General features: G+C 46.0%; 1 protein-coding gene across 3 annotated transcripts in view; it reads left to right on the top strand.

The window, feature by feature from the left end:
* ATP10B (ATPase phospholipid transporting 10B (putative)) overlaps positions 1-20,563 on the top strand; it is a 386,386-nt gene that overhangs the window by 295,916 nt on the left and 69,907 nt on the right. For all 3 annotated transcript variants that reach the window (XM_060416606.1, XM_027970475.3, XM_012178897.5), the window contains 5 exons: positions 2,557-2,663; positions 6,648-6,779; positions 10,528-10,655; positions 12,929-13,181; positions 14,331-14,569. In XM_060416606.1, coding sequence (XP_060272589.1) covers positions 2,557-2,663; positions 6,648-6,779; positions 10,528-10,655; positions 12,929-13,181; positions 14,331-14,569 — 859 coding nt within the window. The remainder of the gene's footprint in view (positions 1-2,556; positions 2,664-6,647; positions 6,780-10,527; positions 10,656-12,928; positions 13,182-14,330; positions 14,570-20,563) is intronic.

Here is a 20,563-nt window from a genome sequence, read left to right as displayed (position 1 = left end):
TCATTGCTGGGTTTCTATTTGTAATCCTTTCTCCCTAAAACAGCTCATGCCAGCAGACAGCCTTTCTAAGCTTCAGCCTGGGCTCTTCTCAGAGAGAACTTTCCCAGCTCCATTCAACCCCCAGAACCTCCTCTTCCTGGTCACTGCCTCTAAAGGCAACTTCCCCCACCTGCCCAGGGCTCCTGGGCGAGCCTGGAAAGTCCAGTTGGTCAGTTTAGAAGCCAACCCATGGGATGCTGGCAAGTTCTCCACCATGCTCCCACATCTCTGCTGAGGCCCACCACCCACAGATGATCTAAGCTCTCTTGCTGAGCAAACCACAGGTCTGATGCCTCCAGGTGTCCAGAAGCTTCTTTGGGCCTCCTTAATGTAGGAACTCTCTTGGGGCTACCCAGGCTGGCTAGAAACTGAGTAGTTTCTAATGCTTTGAATATTAGGAGTGTCAGATTTGATGATGCAATTTTTAAGCAATAAGATCAGTCCAAAGCAGTGGTTCTCAAACCCCTTTCCCTCCTCTATCAGAGGACCTTTGTGGTGTCTGACACGTCGTTGATTATCACAACTGAGACGAGGTGCTGAAGGCATCTGGTGGGTAGGGGTCAGAGATGCTGCTCAGCATCCTATAAGGCCCAGAACAGACCCACAACAAAGACTAATCCCACCCAAATAGTCAGTAGTATCAAGGTGGAGAAATACTGCCATGAGTCAGTTAAATAAAGCATCCCTGTAAACAGTGCACTAAATAGAAGGGCTATGAGATCGCAGCCCCTTGTACTGAAAAAGGAACATTATGACCGGGAGACAAGGAAGATGCTGTCATAGCTTATCACCTTAGAGCATCATAAAAATGCCCTTTAAACCACTAGCTACTAACAGTGAATCATTCAGTATTCTATCTGCATCAGCTCCCTCCATAAGGACAGGTGGGTCTTCAACTTCAGCCATTCTCAGAGCACCTTTATGATCTGTATCACATTCATAAACACTATCTATTAGAAAATTTTAACTGGCTTAATTTTCTCTTAATTCATTTCAGAAGAAAAAGTTATGTTACTGGCACTATGGGCAACTGGAATCGCTGCTATATATAGCTTGCCATAGATTTATGGCAGTATTACTTTCCATATATAATTTTATAACAGTAAAATTAGTAAAATGAAATCAAAACTGTTATTTTACTCTAACTACAGACTATTGCCAAAACCTCCTCTGTTAAAAAACTAGATAAATAAGTGCTAGAAAGGATTAATAGAGATAAACTAAGATATTTCCTTGTTAAATTCAAAAGAATTGCAAATGGAAAATGACTGATTCAATGTAAATTAATGGGGTGCTACTTTAAGAACTCCAATGTAGTGAAAATCACATGAGGCTTGGTGTTGGGAACTGGGTTCCCAAGTCCTGGGATGTCCTATGTCCTGGAAGTGTGTCCTTGGAAAGATCTCTCACCCTCTCTGAGTTTCAACTTTCTCATAAGCAAGGATAATCACCCCGCTAACTTCCCAGAGCTGTGAAGAATCAAATAAAATCATGTAAGCAATATAGTTTATAAACACAGTAAAGAATTATTCTGAGTGTATTGAGTGGTATCGTAGCATTCTGGAGCCAGACTTCCTGGATTTGAATCCCCTTTCTGCCATGTACTATGATTGCCTCGGTTTCCCTATTTTTAAAATGGGTATGAAACATGACCTACCTTCTAAGGTTGTCATGACCATTATTTAATACATAGAAAACATAACTGGACCTAGAGAGATGAAGTATGAAAGAGTTAGAAGGAGAAAAAATCCATTAGGGTTCAGATGATTACTGTTCTGTTCTCCCCAGTGTTGTGAGGAAGTTATATTTAAAGTTCCTATAAATGCCAGAGGGGGAGGGCATCAGGACTGAATGAGGACTAGACACTAAGTCAACCCTGGTGTGAGTTGTCTCAGAAGTGTCTAGAGTGAAGTGGGAAATTGTGATGCCTCCTGAGTCCAGAAGAAGGAAAGAACTCTGCAGATCTCCCATTTGAGAAGCTGCCTCCCAGGATGTTGCACAAAGGCAACTGGTCCTCCTGCTGTGAGGTCTGTTTATTTTATGAGGATGGAGCAAGAGAAGGATAGCACAGGCGAGAGGCCAAGAGGGAGCCTCTGGGCTGCCCTTCCTCATCATCTCGTGATAAGAGAGGTGTGTGGGTGCAGAACCAGCAGCTGGTGATAGTGGGTGTGTGAACACTGCCTCAGGGAACACAGCACCTATCCTTGCAGGGTCAGAAGCCAGGTCCCCCACAGTTTGTCCCTAAAACCATTTTGAATCTTCCTCATTGGAGTTCTGCCTTTTAGGCCAAATCACATCCTTAGGGATGGGTAATTCCCCTCTAATGGTCCAGTCCCCATTAGGTGTCCCAGGACCAATGAAGTCTTGCATTTAAACATGGGAATTAGTTTCCAAGTTAATATTGCTCTTCTGAAGAAGATGGAGAAGAGGGATCGTGTTCACTCACCACTTCTGAGACACTAACCAGTGAAAGTGTGGAGATGCCACCAAACCGTTCCTGTCTTTCATCATCTCCAGGGAACATCCCGATCAGACCAGGACAGGCTTTGGCAGTGAGAGTCTTCTGCTTCGAGGCTGCACCATCAGAAACACTGAAGTGGCTGTTGGCATTGTCATCTACACAGGTTATTGTCCCTGGACACTTTCCTACATCCCTGCCCTTTCTCTTCCTTCCTCCAAAACCTCCTCCAAATTCATCTTTAGTTGGTGGGAGCTCACATCTAAGGGGTAGAGGCATGTGATTTCCTGTTTCTCAGCTAAGCAAACTGAGGCTGGAATCACAGCAGCTCACTTGGTCCATAGGAGACATAATTCAATTCCGAGTCGCTGTCACTCATCTGGATAACACAGGGAGGGGGGCTCATGCATCCCTAATGCTTTTGTGACACTAACCGTAGGTGGGATGAAGAGCATCTTCTTGAGCTTGAGGAGTAACCTCACCAGACTTAGCAACATCACCGTGTGTGCCTCAGTGTCCTCATCTGTACAGTGGGAATAACATCTGTGTCTGCCTCATAAAGCATTCATGAGAGTACAGTGACCCAGACATAGAAAGCACCCAGTGCCGTGTGTAGCACATGAGGGCACGGTGAGTCTTGGTGGTGGTTTTTGCGGTTGCTTTTATTATAAGCTTTATTCATTTTGTGGATCTCTATATGGTAGTCTGTCTCTTCTTTGCACTTTGATTTTGCTTCCCCTTGATAAAAGGTAACAGCAGCACTTCTCATAATGAGATTTGGAGGGGGTCTTGGGATGGCTGAACCCCCAGTACCTAGTACCTGGCACTCCATGGGTACTCAATACATATCTGTTTTCACTTGAACAACTGCAAACATCTATGGAGGTAACACAGTCTCCCTGGAGTGTCTACCTGCCCTGGAACTCTCCAGAAGTTTCCCTGGCTCTTGCACTCACTGGGACACCTTGTAATATTTTGTTTACTTTTAGTTGGTATGTTTTGGTGCATAGAATCCAAACTTTGTTAGACTTGGAAGAGCACTAACACATCAGTCTACCCTATCACTCCCTTTGGCAGGCTGTGAGAGAAAAGTAGGGTTTTTTTTTTGAATAGTGTCACAATCTAGCTGGCTTTCCCTAATTTGGGGGAGGGATGTTATATTTGTCGACACAGATCACTGCTTTCAAGGGTCTTTGACAGTGGAGTTCAGTGCTGTCTGGCAGACTTACTAAACACGACCCCATCAGTAATCCCTGCCCCACCAAAAAACCCTCATAAACATTGAGTTTTCTTCTCTGCCTGAGCAGAAACAAAGCTCTGAGTGGGTGACGGAAGTGGCCTATGAGAGGGCAGACAGAGAGGGAGTTAATCATAGTTCCTGGGAGTCAGACTGCCTGGGGCTAAACCAGCCCTGGGCTTCCCTAGAAGCTCAGCTGGTAAAGAATCTGCCTGCAATGCAGGAGACATGAGTTCAATCCCTGGGTTGGGAAAATCCCCTGGAGAAGGGAACAGCTACCCACTTCAGTATTCTGGCCTGGAGAATTACATAGACTGTGTAGTCCATGCAGTTGCAAAGAGTCGGACACGACTGAGCGACTTTCACACACACTAAACCAGCCCTTGGCTGCAAGTTCCTGAAAAGCTGGTCAAGCTTTCCACACAAAAGGCACTGCTAACCTGTTCTCATAGGACTGTAAGTTTCAAACAAGATGATCTTTGAAAAGGGCTTAACACTAGCCTGGCACACATCAGGGTCTCAAAAACTGTGAGCAAAATGGTACTAATGGTGTTCAGTGTTGTCATCTAGAGCAGGGGTTCTCAACCTCAACACTGGTGACCTTTGTCCCAGATTGTTCTTTGTGGGGGGAGTGTTTAGCAGCAGCCCTGGCTTCTGCCAACTAGATGTCATTAGTGCCACCTCCTCAAAGATGATAACCAAAAATTTCTGAAGACTTTGCCAAATGTCCCCTGGGGAACAAAGTCCCCTGCAGAGAATGACTGGTCTGGAGCTGTACTCTCTGCCTTGGTGGTATAGATGGACACAACAGGAGCACCTCAGGATCAAAGCCAATAAAAGCCAAGTGGAGTTTTCCAAGAGGTAGAAATTCCACGTGGAGGTGTATGCTTCTCACTGCAGACATTTATTGAGGCCCTACTGTGTACTAGAAACTAGTTTAGGTACTTTATATGTATCAGTTCATTCCCTTATGCCAGAGCACACAACCATAACATCTCCTTTTGCAGATGAGGAATTGAGATACAAAAGGATTAATTCCACCAGGGTCACATGTCTCCTGAAATTAATTCCCTCCAGCCCAAGGTCAAGTGCCTGAGAGCCAAGCTCTGTCAGACACTGGAGCCCACATTCTATCCACCACACCATGATGCCTCCCCCATGTGACCACATTTTGCCAAAGGGACAGAAGAGTCTTAGGAAGTGAGGAGTGGGTGAAGGGGGTGATCCCAGGACCCCTTGCACAAGGTGAGCCCAGGGCAGGCAGGGACCCCAGCTGTGGCAGCCCTTAAACAACTGCAGCAGCTGGAGTCTGACATGATGAGCCCAGAGCGTGCTCACTCCTTCGGTTTCACTGCCGCTTTAAATCCACAAGGCCACCAGCTAAACAGCATTAAACCACTTACTGCTAGAGCTGATGTATTGGTTCTCTTTCATTTTGCACAGGAAACATGTGACTGGTGTCTTTTAATTTGTCTTCTGAGGGGTATGGCACAGTAATTAAAATTTAGCAGCCCCAAAGGAAAGGCTCTGTTTAAAGACGAGGCTTAGTTTGACTGTCAGCTCTTGGCTGGGTGACTTGGGTACCAGGGGTCAGTGGAAGGAGAAATAGAGTGGGAATCAGCATCCTGGGTTCTCCACGCGGCTCTGACGTTCATGTATCCTTTCACTTGGAACAAGTCCCTTCTATGCTTCTGTCATGGGATTCTCCAACTGGAGAAAAGGGGCAAGCGACTGGATAAGATCAGTAGTTTTTAAATTTTATTATTTTTTCTTTGAACAAAATTTTATGCAGAGCTCCAAGACAGGAGAGGAGCTGCCCAGAGTTAATGCTGGGTGGAGGCCTTTGGCCACTACGCTCTTGCACAAGCAACAAACACCTTAGCAAAGAAGCAAGCATGAAAATGACTGGCCTCAAGTACAGTGCTGCCACAGGGCCTTGGCATGTACTGTTCTCCAGCCAAAGCCCTTTTCTACCAACTTTTCTCTCTCCATTCATGTCTCCCTTAAATGTCACCTCCTCTGAGAAACCTTCCATGACCATGCTCTCTAACGGCATCTCTTATTTTGTTAGCCCTTATTTATTGTTTACTTCATGGGACTTATCACCAACTGTAATGACCTTGTTTGCTTGTGTATTTTCACCAGCACGTGAATCATCTGTCTTAACTACTGTATCCCACCACTAACCCACAACAGCCCCTTTGAGCAAATTAGAAGACAGCCTCCTGTCATTTGCTAGAAATGTGTCCTAAGAGGCTTACAAATCGATGACAGCTACAAAGTGAGGGCTACCTCTTGAGTTGTGTAGGACACAGCCTGTGCACAGGGGCCTGGTCTGTGCCCCCTGCCCACCCCCCATGTCCGGCAGGTAGGAGGTGTTCCATAAAAACCTGCTGACCAATTGTGTGAGGTCTCTCCAGCTGCTTCCAGAACCTCCCTATGCCAGGACACATCCAGGTTAGAGAATGAAGCCTCTCTTGTTTTTTTAAGTTTTTAAGTTTTTTTTTCAGTTGGAGTAGAATTGCTTTTACAGTGTTGTGTTAATTTCTGCTATACAATAACGTGAATCAGCCATTTGTATCCACATATATTGTATAATATATCCCCTCCTTCTTGAGCCCCCCCCCCCCCCCCCACATCCCACCCCTCTAGGTCACCACAGAGCACTGAGCCGAGTTCCCTGTGCTGCACAGCAGCTTCCCACTAGCGATCTTGTTTACACACGATAGTGTATACATATCAATCTTATTCTCCTGTTTCATCGCACCACCACCCCAAGTCCCCTCCCGTGTCCACACATCCATTCTGTCTGTCTGCACTCTGTCCCTGCCCTGCACGGAGGTAAATCTCCTGCGGGAAGAGCCAGAGGCAAATGGGGGGCCAACGACTGACGATCTTACTTCTCCCGCAAAGGCCATGAGACGAAAGCCATGCTGAACAACAGCGGCCCGCGGTACAAACGCAGCCAGATCGAGCGGCGCATGAACAGAGACATCTTCTCCTGCATCGGCATCCTCTTCCTCATGTGCCTCATTGGAGCTGTAGGTATGGAATGTTCTGGAAAGAACAACCCCACAGGCAGCTTCCGTTTCTTTTGTGCCAGTTGCCTCAACACAGAGCCTCAGTTTCCTTATCTACGAAAAGAAGTTAATAAATGAAAGCAAGCCTGCTCTGTATTTACCAGGGGGCTCATTCAGCCAAGAATGCAAGTGACATTGTTCTAAAAGGTGTATGTGCCCTAAATCGTAGGAAGAGCATCTGTTATGTGTCTATTCAGGAAATACTTCCTGAACCCAGGCACCCCCTTACCCAGAGAGGGTAACAGATGAATCAATCACAGGACTGTCCTCAGAGAGCAGGAAGGTCCTCAGAGTCCAGCAGGAACAAGTCCAGCCTGAGAACAGAATCAATAACACCATCTGTCGCATTCAGTGAGGGCGGCACCAGGTACTGTGTTTGTTTCCTAGAGCTGCTGTAAAAGGTTAATGCAAATCGAGTGGTTTAAAACAACACTAGCTGATTCTGCTACATATCCGGGGTTCAGAAGTCCAAAATCAATTTCACTGGATTAAGACCAGGGTGCCTGCAGGACTGGCTCCTTCCGGAGACCCTGGGCGGGGAAAGTGGCCCCTTGTCTTTTTGGTTTCTACTGGCCACCTGGGTTTCTGCATTTGCGGCATTGGGGGATTTTCAGGACTTGCAGGTGGCAAAGAATCCGCCTGCCAATGCAGGAGTCGTAGGAGACTCGAGCTCCGTCCCTGGGTCAGGAAGATCCCCTGGAGAAGGAAATGGCTCCAGTATTCTTGCCTGGAGAATCCCACGTACAGAGGAGCCTGAAGGGCTACAGTGCAGAGGGGTCACGAAGAGTCAGACACAACTAAGTGAATGAGCACACACACACACGCATGCCTTCATTTTCAAAGTGCCTTACTTTACATCTCCCTCTCCTTGTCTGTGGGCATATCTCCCTGTGCCTCCTTTTTATAAGGTCATTGGTAATACCATCATCAGGCCCACCCAGATAATCCAGGCTCCTCTTCGCCATCTCAGGGTCCTTCACTCAATCCTGTATGCAAAGCCCATCTGCATATTCACAGGGCCCCTGGTCGAGTACACAGACGCCTTAGGGGACATCATTCCGCCTGCTGTGGGTGTTATGGGAGCATCAAGGAAGGAAGTCTTGCTGAAGCTTATTCTCACCAGAAGAGGGAGGTGGCAGGGACAGGATGGGGCCGGCAGCTGTGAAAGAAAAGAGTGGACGCTTTACCCCAAGGACAGCACAGACAAAGCAGAGCGGCAGGAGGGAAAATCATTCTTTTGCAGAGGAAAGTTTGGCTGTTTGGCAAGAGCAAGGCCAGGAATGGAACCCTGAACAGAAGCAGGCTGAGACTACAGCCAGTGTAGGCCGCTGTGGGAGGAGTCATCCGGAGTTATTTCAGTCGATCCTTGGAGGGTAGGCAGGGCAGTGAGTACGATGCTCGTTCTTACTCTCCCCCTCTATGGCTTAAAACACTAAGGATGGTTCTTGGCACCCTAAAGGAGGCCTTAAAAGAAGCAGGGAGGATCAAATTGAAGGACTTATATGCTGAGTCCAGAGCCCCCTGCTGACTCTGCACCAGGGAGCAGCTGTCTCGTTTGCTCTTCACTTGCTTCTATCAGAAATCGCACCGATCAGTTGTTATACTCTATTTTTTAGAAACTATTTCTTTTTAATATTTATTTATATGTATTTATTTGACTGTGCCAGGTCTTAGTTGCAGCATGTGGAATCTAGTTCCCTGACCAGGGATCTAACCCAGGCCCCCTGCAATTGGGAGCACAGAATCTTAGATACTGTGCCACCAGGGAAGTCCTCATCACTGTTTTTAAAAGACAGCGTCCAAGGCCTAAAACACTGCTCAGCCCACAAAGTTCTTATGTTGTCACCACAGTGAAGACAGTGGGGTTTAGTCTTGTGCATGGCCTGGAGTTTTGAATGAATGCGCTTCCCAGGTGTATCTCATGGCACTCCAAGAGGGGCTCAAAGCTGGAAGGACAGAACCTGAAGTGAGCAGAAGCCAGCAAACAAGAAAACCACCCATTGGTTTTGTGGTCCATCTGTGTCCCCAGAGATGCTGCGAAACTCTTGGCTCTGTTTGGGGAAGGTTTTTTAGGGACCATCAAACCTGGAAAGGACATTGAAGATCATGTCACTGTGTCTCTAGAGAAAGGAAGCTAATGATTAAAGGGTCACAGAGTTAGACAAGATTTAGGCAAACCAGAAGCAGCTTGGTAGAGTGCCCCAAATAAGAAATACTTTGAGAAAGTAATGGGGAGGGGCAGGATTCTCTTGTCTGAGAATAACAACTCATAGAGTGACAGGGCTCTGTTGGCACCTAACTAAAGTATAGCTCCTGTAGGAGGTGATGGCTCCCAGATGAGCACCATTCCAGGGTTATTTATCACACATTTCTTTACCAGGCTTCCCTGGTGGCTCTGCTGATAAAGAATTCTCCTATAATGTGGAAGACCTGGGTTTGATCCCTGGGTCGGGAAAATCCCCTGGAGGAAGAAATGGCAACCACTCCAGTATTCTTGCCTGGAGAATCCCATGGACAGAGGAGCCTGGCAAGAGAACAGCTACCCACTCCAGTATTCTGGCCTGAAGAATTCCAAAGACTGTATAGTCCATGGGGTCGCAAAGAGTCGGACACGACTGAGCGACTTTCACTTCACTACTTTAATGTATGAAGATGGAATTTCTTTTTCATTTGTCTGGATTGTCTTCCCCAGGCCTTTCAGATCACCCAGTACCCACCTGGGCTTCAGTATCCTTCTAGGCCTCCTCCTCCAGGCAGCCTGCTCTGATTTCTTTTATGATCTCTAGCTCCTCTGAAAGCCAGTGATCCTTACTCAGTACCATATATTTGGCCCTTAACCTCACATCTATAAGTCTCCTTTATTCTGCTGTGTATGATGGTATTTGGCCCAACCTCTTGGGCAAAGAAGTATCTTAGAGGCAGGGTGGCATCCTTTTTGCTTCTATTCTCTATAGTTTCTATCCTGGAGCCAAGAGCATTATACACATAGGGCGATCCTGTTCTCACAATAACCCCATGGGGAAGGTACTATTACTAATTGATAGATAAGGATGCTGAGATTCAGAGAGCTCAGTGCCAGTTGCACTTATCAATCTGCACTTGATGGGTGTTGCTATCCCCATTTATAATTAGAGAAACAGAGGGTTCAGTCCGTATCTGAGGCTGTTGCTATCGGCTCTTATAACATTCCAGGATCTAGCTCATGCCAGGTGAGATTTGCATCTTTACATCAGACTCCATGACTTGGTAGGGAACTCCTCAAAGACAAGAAGTAGGACCAACTCCTTTTTGAATTAATAAATTTTGGATAAAGAGAGGGAAGGCGAGAGGCAAGGAGGAGTGAGTAAACAGAGTCGATGGATGGATGGATGGATTGAGGGATGGATGATTGGATGGGTGGGTGCATGAGGGAGAAAAGAAACAAACTCTTGCCCCTTTTTCTATTTCCAAATCCTGTATAATAGGACTTAAACAAGATCTAAATAATCACTATGCTAGTTTCCTCTGCTAGGAGGAGAGATTGAAATGTAGGGTAAATGAAAGACCACCTTAGAGCTAAATGAATACATACACACACAGTGTTATATAGAACAAGGATGTGCTCCTCCAAAGCACACTGATTTCTGGCAGTAGGTCAGGGATGGACTGATGTAATTGACCAATTTAAGATTAAGTGGAGATTTTGTCTCATGCTTGGCTTTGCCTCCTCTCAGGTCACGGCCTCTGGAATGGAACCTTCACAGAGCACCCTCCCTTTGACGTGCCAGACGCCAAGGGCAACTACCTTCCCCTTGCTCTTGGGGGCTTCTACATGTTCCTCACCATGATCATCCTGCTCCAGGTAGGAGGTCCTCCCCAACTCAGGGCTCAAAAGACCTACAGCCAACACCTATACAACTTTGCAGAAAAAGAAAACTCAGTACTGACTTTGAGAAAGAACTAACTGGACTGAGATGAGGAAACATTTAGTGCTTCTTATGGGTCTTTGAAAGTATTCGTATCTGGTATAATGTCAGGACCAGCCCTGCCTTGAGGAGAGGACCTTGGCCTCAGATGATAACAGAGGGAAATATTTATCAGGCTCTTGTATTTAAAAGTAAGATTGCAGCAGAGACCCACGGGTGCCTGTCCTGCTGCCAGACCTAGAACTGGTGCACCTTCTGACCTGAGAACCACAAGGATAACACAGCGCAAAGAATGACAGAAAACTTTCAAGCCCCAAGCATTCAGAGAAAGAAACACAAGTTAGCGTTTTCATATTTGTTAGACTGAAGAAGAACCAGCACCATACATAGGAGAAAAGAAGGCAAAAGACAGAGCACCTATAAGAGAGAGATAAGAAAGGTCCCTACTTATAGGTGAACACCTACAGTGAGGTATAAAGAGATTTAAAAAAAAACCTCAGGCCCAATAAGAATTACGGTCTATGAAAAGATAGGGGAAGTTGTAGTTTTGTTTTGACAAAACCCTGTCTGTTTGAGATCTTACGGTACTTGAGCATGTTTCTTGGTCCTCCAACTGGCAACTTTTTTCATTCATTAGTTCATTCACTCATGGAGCAAAGTAACCCTTTTTAAACGTGAGGAGGAAGTCATGCTCTTCCTCTGCCCTGAACCTTCTGATGGTTTCATAACCAAAAGTGAAATGAATACAAAGGGAAATACAAAGTTCTGAGGCGACCAACAAGGCCTAAGTGATCTGGGCCCTGCTCCCTCGGGGACCACATCTCTGAGCTGTCTCCCACACACTGGCACACACGCCTGCTGACTCTCACCCCGGCCCTGCAGACACCCAGCTGCCGGCCCGTGCCCTGCCTGGAACACGCCTCCTCCCACAGATAACCTCAGGCTCACGCCCTCATTTCTTCAGGTCTCAGCACAAAGGTTGTGGTTTCTGAAATACGCCCTCCCAGCCTTCACTTTTCATTTTATTCTTTTTTTTTTTCCATGAGATTTGCCACCACTCAATATAGATTTTTTGTTTCTTTACTGGACTGGGAGGTCTTCAAGGCCAGGGCTTTTGTTCTACTCATTACCATTTGAAGGACCTAAAACAGCACTCAGTATTTGTGTGCGTGTGTTAGTCGCTCAGTCATGTCCGACTCTTTGCGACCCCATGACTGTAGCCCACCAGGCTCCTCTATCCTTGGAATCCTCCAGGCGAGAATACTGGAGTGGGTTGCCATTTCCTTCTCCAGGGGATCTTCCTGACGCATGGATTGAACACAGGTCTCCTACATTGGAGGCAGATTGTTTACCATCTGAGCTACATCAGTGGGCAGTGATCAACAATAAATCTGAATAGAAAACAGATTTAGGATTACCAAAGGGAAAAGAGAGGGAGAGACATAAATTAGGAGTCTGGGATTAGCAGAAACACACTATCATATATCAGAGAAGGCAATGTCACCCCACTCCAGTACTCTTGCCTGGAAACTCCCATGGATGGAGGAGCCTGGTGGGCTGCAGTCCATGGGGTCCCCAAGAGTCAGACACAACTGAGCGACTTCACTTTCACTTTTCACTTTCATGCATTGGAGAAGGAAATGGCAACCCACTCCAGTGTTCTTGCCTGGAGAATCCCAGGGGTGAGGGAGCCTAGTGGGCTGCCATCTATGGGGTCGCACAGAGTCGGACACGACTGAAGTGACTTAGCAGCAGCAGCAACTATCATATATAAAGCAGATAACAAGAATCTACTGTATAAAGTATTATCAATGTCTTGTAATAAACTGTAATGGAAAAGAACATGAAAAAGTATATATAATGTTATATAGAGAGAATGAAATCACTTTGCTGCACACCTGAACCCAGCATGACTCTGTAAATTAACTAGAGCTCCTTACTCCTTCCAGCTCAGTCATTAAACAAGCAGTGGTGAGTGTCTACCCCATATCAAATATTCCTGGCTCAGGAAGGCCTGTTTTTTTCAGATTCTCCTAAGGATCCCAAGGCAGGCATGAGGTCACTGAGCTTTAATTTCTCAGAGAAAACCCACTGCGTGAGCTGGCCTGAGCTTTTCATGAAATGCTTTTGCTAATCCATCACTCAGGTAGGTCCTGAGATGGCAGACCAGCCTCTTTATCTGACACAGTGGGACTCCATCTCCCCACAGATACTGATCCCAATCTCCCTGTACGTGTCCATTGAGCTGGTGAAGCTCGGGCAAGTCTTCTTCCTGCACAACGACCTTGACCTGTATGATGAAGAGACTGACTTATCCATTCAGTGTCGAGCCCTCAACATCACTGAGGACTTGGGTCAGATCCAGTACATCTTCTCCGACAAGACAGGAACGCTGACTGAGAACAAGATGGTGTTCCGGCGTTGTACCATCATGGGCCACGAGTATTCTCACCAAGAAAATGGTACGAGGGGGCTCCTGGGGGCCCCATCCTTCTTATAAAGAAATCACCCCTGCTCTCCTAAGAGAGTGGTGATTAAAACCCATTCTCCTGGCTCTTGCAAAAGCTTAGTGGCTCTGTGGGAAGTAGCTTCCTGTATCCCTGCGGCCTCCTTGTCACAGATCAATGCTGTTCTTATCACTTGTAAACTTTCATTTGTTCCTGAAGGCTATGGGTAATCTCCCGTGTGGTAGCCCTCCAGCTGGTTGATCTTTGTCCTCAGTGGATCTTTGCCTGGTGTAATTGACACAGGATTTTTATCTGTCAGGAATGCACTGAGAAGATGTCCAAATTATGTTCCAGTCCTGCAACCAAAGTTTAGGAATTTTTCAGGTTACCTTACCTGACAGGACAGGCCCAGGTGGAAGCGCATGGTGGGATGGGATACAATCAGGAAATGCCCTCCATGCTAACTGACCTCTTGGGGTTCACTGACACAAAGCTTTGCCTTAGGGGATGTGGCTAGGAAATGCCTGGGTTGTCATCTTGCATAGACTGAAGGTGGCTGATACAGCTGACTGATCCCCTCAGTTCCTTCCCCCCACAGCACACATGTGCACGCGCGCACACACACACACTCACACACACACGCACACACACACACCACTTCCTTCATTCTTGATTCTTTTGTGGGAGGGATTAAGAAAGAGAAAAGAGAAGGTACTATAGGCAGTCCAATCCCCTTTGCCACAGTGATAACCAGGTACATGGGAGTTTCTAATCTTAATAATTACAGCTACCATTACCAGTACTTAGAGTATGCTTATCACTTTTATATTGTTATATATTAAGTCTTTTATACATACCATTATATCATTAAGTCTTCAAAACAATGAGTTGGATAGTTTTTATAACCCCTAATTGAGGAAGTAGAGGCGTGGGTTATGCGAAGCTCAAAGTCACATAGATAGGAGGTAGGAGGGCCAGGATTTGAACCTGTGTGACCAAGTTGCACTCCACTTTCACCAGTCAGGGTAACCAGCTGTCTGGTATCTAGAGCAGCATAATGTTCTTACACCATGCTCTTTTAGCTTCACCCCCAAAGTCTAGCATCTCCCAACCATGATCTGGCCAAGGTATGACTGATGCAATAACCAGATTCCTTTCTTGCAGCTAAGCGACTAGAGACCCCAAAGGAGCTGGACTCAGACAGTGAAGAGTGGACCCAATACCGGTGCTTGTCCTTCCCAGCCCGAAGGGACCAGGGCCCAGCAGCAATGAGGGGCCAAGGAGGGTCCCAGCCTCTGAGGAGGAGCCAGAGTGCTCGTGTACCCATCCAAGGCCACTCGCGACAACGATCTATGGGGCGCTGTGAAATCTCACAGCCCTCTGTGGCCTTCAGCAGCTCCATAGTAAGTGCCTGCCTTTCCCTCTTTGAATTGCAAGTGACCTTTCTTGAGGAGAGATATGGGATGGTTCCATGGCATGAAAGAGAAGGGTATATAAACCCTGAATTGCTCTCAAAATGGCAGCCCTTGGTCTTGTTTGTAATCTGAATGGGTTTTGTTAGGCATGTACGAGTCTGTTAATTTCAAATGTTCAGTGTCTTAAAATTGAGAGATTTCGAAATGGAATTAGATAAAGTCTCCCCACTAAACCAGTGTTTCCCTGTGGTGATAACTGGTCTGAATTAAGAAGTCCGCGCTCCCCAGGCTGGGTGTGCCATCCTCAGCTCATCATGTCCCCCACCCCCTCTCTCTATACCCATCCCTGCGCTGAGGCCCAGCAGCAAGTTCACTATGTACATTTTTCTAAAATACAGTTGATAGGAAAGAGAGATATCTGACATGTGCATGTTTCTATAAAGTAGAAAAATGGAAGATGAACCCATAAGGCTTACAGGTTTCAAGAAAAATGGGAGAATGTATTTATTGTGATAATCAGAGAGTCTTAAGTTGTTATGAAGCAGAAGACATCTCTGTCAAATTTACCCAGTCCACCTCCGTCCCTTAGGCTCACTGCTTGGCTCCTAGGATGTTGAACTTTGCAAATTTGGGGTTTTCTGCTTATGGTCCCTTTTCACATTTGATCCACTGAGAGAGTTACCATTAAACATCTAGGCAGCAGGTGAAGAAACTGAGTTTGTTCCCGAAGATGAGGCAGCATGCCCTAGAAGCCAAGGCCAGAGCCACAGCCTCTGACTCCTGTCCCATTCCACTGTCCTCGGCATCAAGCTCTTCCTCTAGAGAACACATCATTCAGGGTCTTCTAAAGTGCTGCATTCAATGTGCCAGCAAATTTGGAAAACTCCAGCGGTGGCCACAGGACTGGAAAATGTCTGTTTTTCATTCCTAGCCCAAAGAAAGGCAATGCCAAAGAGTGTTCAAACTACCGCACAATTGCACTCATCTCACACGCTAGTAAAGTAATGCCCCAAATTCTCCAACCCAGGCTTAAGCAATACGTGAACTTCCAGATGTTCAAGCTGGTTTTAGAAAAGGCAGAGAAACCAGAGATCAAATTGCCAATATCTGCTGGATCATCAAAAAAGCAAAAGAGTTCCAGAAAAACATCTATTTCTGCTTTATTGACTATGCCAAAGCCTTTGACTGTGTGGATCACAATAAATTGTGGAAAATTCTGAAAGAGATGGGAATACCAGACCACCTGACCTGCCTCTTGAGAAACCTATATGTGGGTCAGGAAGCAACAGTTAGAACTGGACATGGAACAACAAAGTGGTTCCAAATAGGAAAAGGAGTACGTCAAGGCTGTATACTGTCACCCTGCTTATTTAAGTTCTACGCAGATTACATCATGAGAAACGCTGGGCTGGAAGAAGCACAAGCTGGAATCAAGATTGCAGGAGAAATATCAATAACCTCAGATATGCAGATGACACCACACTTATGGCAGAAAGTGAAGAGGAACTCAAAAGCCTCTTGATGAAAGTGAAAGAGGAGAGTGAAAAGTTGGCTTAAAGCTCAACATTCAGAAAACTAAGATCATGGCATCTGGTCCCATCACTTCATGGGAAATAGATGGGGTAACAGTGGAAACAGTGTCAGACTTTATTTTGGGGGGCTTCAAAATCACTGCAGATGGTGACTGCAGCCATGAAATTAAAAGATGCTTCCTCCTTGGAAGGAAAGTTATGACCAACCTAGATAGCATATTCAAAAGCAGAGACATTACTTTGCCAACAAAGGTCCGTCTAATCAAGGCTATGGTTTCTCCAGTGGTCATGTATGGATGTGCAGAGAAGGCAATGGCACCCTACTCCAGTACTCTTGCCTGGAAAATCCCATGGACGGAGGACCCTGGTAGGCTGCAGTCCATGAGGTCTCTAAGAGTCGGACATGACTGAGCAACTTCACTTTGACTTTTCACTTTCATGCATTGGAGAAGGAAATGGCAACCCACTCCAGTGTTCTTGCCTGGAGAATCCCAGGGACGGGGGAGCCTGATGGGCTGCTGTCTATGGGGTTGCACAGAGTCGGACACAACTGAAGCGACTTAGTAGCAGTAGCAGCAGCAGCACGTATGGATGTGAGAGTTGGACTGTGAAGAAAACTGAGCGCTGAAGAATTGATGCTTTTGAACCGTGGTGTTGGAGAAGACTCTTGAGAGTCCCTTGGACTGCAAGGAGATCCAACCAGTCCATTCTGAAGGAGATCAGCCCTGGGATTTCTTTGGAAGAATGATGCTGAAGCTGAAACTCCAGCACTTTGGCCTCATGCTAAGGGTTGACTCATTGGAAAAGACTCTGATGCTGGGAGGGATTGGGGGCAGGAGGAGAAGGGGACGACAGAGGATGAGATGGCTGGATGGCATCACTGACTTGATGGATGTGAGTTTCAGTGAACTCTGGGAGTTGGTGATGGACAGGGAGGCCTGGCGTGCTGCGATTCATGGGGTCACAAAGAGTCAGACACGACTGAGCGACTGAACTGACTGACTGATACTTACAGAGAAGGCCTCAGGGACCCCCTGGTAGCTTGAACAAAACACATACACTCACAGAGGGACCGAAAGTGCTATCTTCCTGTTATTAGAAGATTAGATTTTCAAAATGACCATTTTGGTGAATTTCATTCCAGTCTTTTCATTCCCCTCATTATACACACACACATACTCACACACACAAACTCCATGTGTTAACATTTTTTGCAGTCGTCATGCACATAAATTATAGCTGCTGCTTTTTTGGATTCTGACTTGATATCAAAAGCCTTTTCTACATTGCCACCTAGTATTCATTACCCAGGACTGTGTTTTCTGACTGTGACAAGAAATTCTTTGAGTCTGTATCTTCTGGGTTGTTATTTATCTAATTTAAGTATGTACAAAGTTAACTCACGTACTTATATACTGCATGTAATAATGTACATTCTGTACATGTATGTTATTTTGCACATAAACACAACAATAACAAGGATAAAAAATAGCAATGTGTTAAGACATGTGATACTTACAAACCTGCAAGAATAATGATCCATTGATGACTCTGGGAATATTTTGGTTTTTATTTTTCTTTTTGATTTTCCCGAAAGAAGTAACAATAGGATATGCATATTGTCAAGTCTTTCTCTGATTTTATTCCGTCCCCTCTCAATGGAATGCTCTTCCCCCAGCTCTTTACCTAAATGTTTGGACAATGAATTCAGTGAGTTCTCTTTGGGCACGGGGACTAAATCTTGCGCTGCTGGTGTCTTTTGGTTTCTTCCACTTCTGGATACCACAGGTATCCCGTGTATCTGAGAATGTCTCCTCCAGGAGAAAAAGGAGGTTTTCCTGTGTAGATATTAGTTGGGATACACAGATTCATTGGTCCCTGTTCAGTCTGACAAATTTCAGAGCCCAGGAAAAACTGCGGCCCTGATTCACTCAGTATAACTTTTATTCAGGGCCCTTAGCTGATGGTCACTGAAAGGGGCACATGCACCTATGAGCTATTTCCAGCTCTTGAATGTCATCGATTTGCCCTGGCTGGCACATTTGAAGTCCAGTTCTAGCTAAATTCCCTCAGGAAGAATAAGGAAATTGACACAGTAATATCCAATTCTTGTTGCCTGGGCAGGGGAAGATGGTAATGTGTTCCTTCTATGAACTGCTAAATTTTCAGACTGAAAATCTGAGGTTAGTCAGTCAATAGCACCCCAGCTATTTGTTTGGGGGGTGTGGGCACCAGGCCTAGAGTCCAGAAACGTGGGCTCCGGTTTCAACTCTGCCGAGGTTTGCTGGGTGGTCTTAAGCAATATGCTCAACCTCTTTCTGTCCCTGTTTCATCTCTCACTGGCTCTTCTAAAAGTCAAAGAATATGACACTTGTGCTGACCAGCAAGGTCGCTTCCAGCTGTGAATTAGGCACGTTTGGGGTCACATGCCCCCAGGTGTTCATCTCAGCTCCCCTGTGTATCAGATCTGTGGCTTTGGTCAGTTCACTGCGTGGAAACCTCAATATTCTTACCTCAAGAAAGGATTACTGTTATGCCTCGTGAGTTGGTTTTGAGGATTTAATTCTTAAAATACTGTGTTGTAGACAGAGGGATAAGTAATAGAAGTTTTCAATGACATTCTAAAGGAAAGCTGTCCGCCTTGGACAAATGTTCACCTAAGTGATGACAGGGAGAAGAAATGGGAGTTTTCAAAAAATACGTGGAATCCTCCCCCCTGGTATTCTGGACTATTTGGTCTAGGGTGGGGCCTGAGTATTTATATTTTGATTTCTAATGATTCTACTGAGCAGCCACTAAGAACCTCTCTAAGCACACTATCACCCCACTCAGAAATATTCATTTGGTTCAAATAGGTGCCTTCTACAACTTGGGAGGCATTGGCTGAAGGGGGTGATTTAAGCTGCCTTAAAGGGGTCTGATAGTAACCTGTATACTCTCTGTGGCTAGAATATCAGATCCTTGAATTTGTCTGTGGAGAACGTCTGTGGCAGCCCCAGGAAGATGCCCTGGCTCCTAGCTCCTGGCTCCCACCCCCACCCACTCTTGGCAAACTCTATGCTGTCTCCTCTTCCACCTGCCCATCTGGCATCCAGTCTAGTCGGACAATCTCTTGGCACCAACAGTGCTTTACCTTCCCTTTGTAAACCCAGCCAGAACTTGCCTCTGAAGCCCTAGAGATGCCAGGTCATGGCGGAACACCCAACCCCCTTCAAAGAAGCCCATTGTTGGCCTCCACGGCCCTTTGCTCTAAACCAAAAATAAAATGTTCATCAACAATAACAACCACCACAACAAAAGCTGACTTGTTTCTTTTACTACAAAGAACGAGGTAGCATTGGTAATTGTTGTCTAATTGGCTGCCGTCATATCTGAGACTTTAGGGTGGGGTAATATATCAATACTTAGGAAAGTAAGGAGTCCTTAGCCAGTATTTAAGAATCCTGGTAGATGGGAAATGAAATACCCTCCCCCCCCCCCCCACCCCCACCCCCAGTCTATGAGCAGCCAAGATTGGAGTACAAAGTCTTTGTTTAGACATGCCACTTGAAATATGTTTTCCAGTCATCAGACCAAACACTATCTTCCTAATCATAAAGTTTTCATCAGGGTGGGTTAGGCTCCATACTTCACCACCTCTCCCTTCTGTGGGCACAGCCACACCCATCTGTCTGGAAATGATTCAATAGAGGAAAGTAAAGAAGGCTGTCTTTGGCCCTCTGCCTTCTTTTTTGAAACTTGGTCTTCCTTTCCTTCCTGGGAAGATGCTTGTGCCACGCTTGTCTGCGCTGGGACAGCCCACATGCGCACACTCCCACAGCAAGGTTAGATAAGAGTCTGGATTTAACTAACCTAGCGTGCAAAATCCTTTAGGAAGTGACATGACTACACAGGGCAATAAATGGATGAGGCCTGTCTCAGATTGGCTTCCCTTAGCTCCCAGGGTCCCAAATGGGGGCCCACAGCCCTATTCTTAAGAACTGGGTCTTACCAGCAAAAGAGGCACAGATATAAAGAACAGGCTTTTGGACTCTGTGGGAGAAGACAAGGGTGGGATGCTTTGAGAGAATAGCATTGAAACATGCATATTATGATATGTGAAATAGATAACCAGTCCAAGTTCGAAGCATGAAACAGGGCACTCAAAGCTGGTGCACTGGGATAACCCAGAGGGATAGGTTGGGATGGGAGGTGGGAGAGGGTTCAGGACGGCGGGGGGGACACATGTACACCCGTGGCTGATTTGTGTCAATGTATGGCAAAACCACCACAATATTGTAAAGTAATTAGCCTCCAATTAAAATAAATAAGGAAATGGCAACCCACTCCAGTATTCTTGCCTGGAAAATCCCATGGACAGAGGAGCCTGGTAGGCTAAAGTCCATGGGGTTGCAAAGAGTTGGACACGACTGAACAACTTCACTTTCACTTTTCAAAATAAAGAAAGAAC

Source organism: Ovis aries, chromosome 5 (assembly GCF_016772045.2).
Source record: "Ovis aries strain OAR_USU_Benz2616 breed Rambouillet chromosome 5, ARS-UI_Ramb_v3.0, whole genome shotgun sequence".
Lineage (NCBI taxonomy): Eukaryota > Metazoa > Chordata > Mammalia > Artiodactyla > Bovidae > Ovis > Ovis aries.
This window is presented reverse-complemented; position numbering and strand designations above follow the sequence as displayed.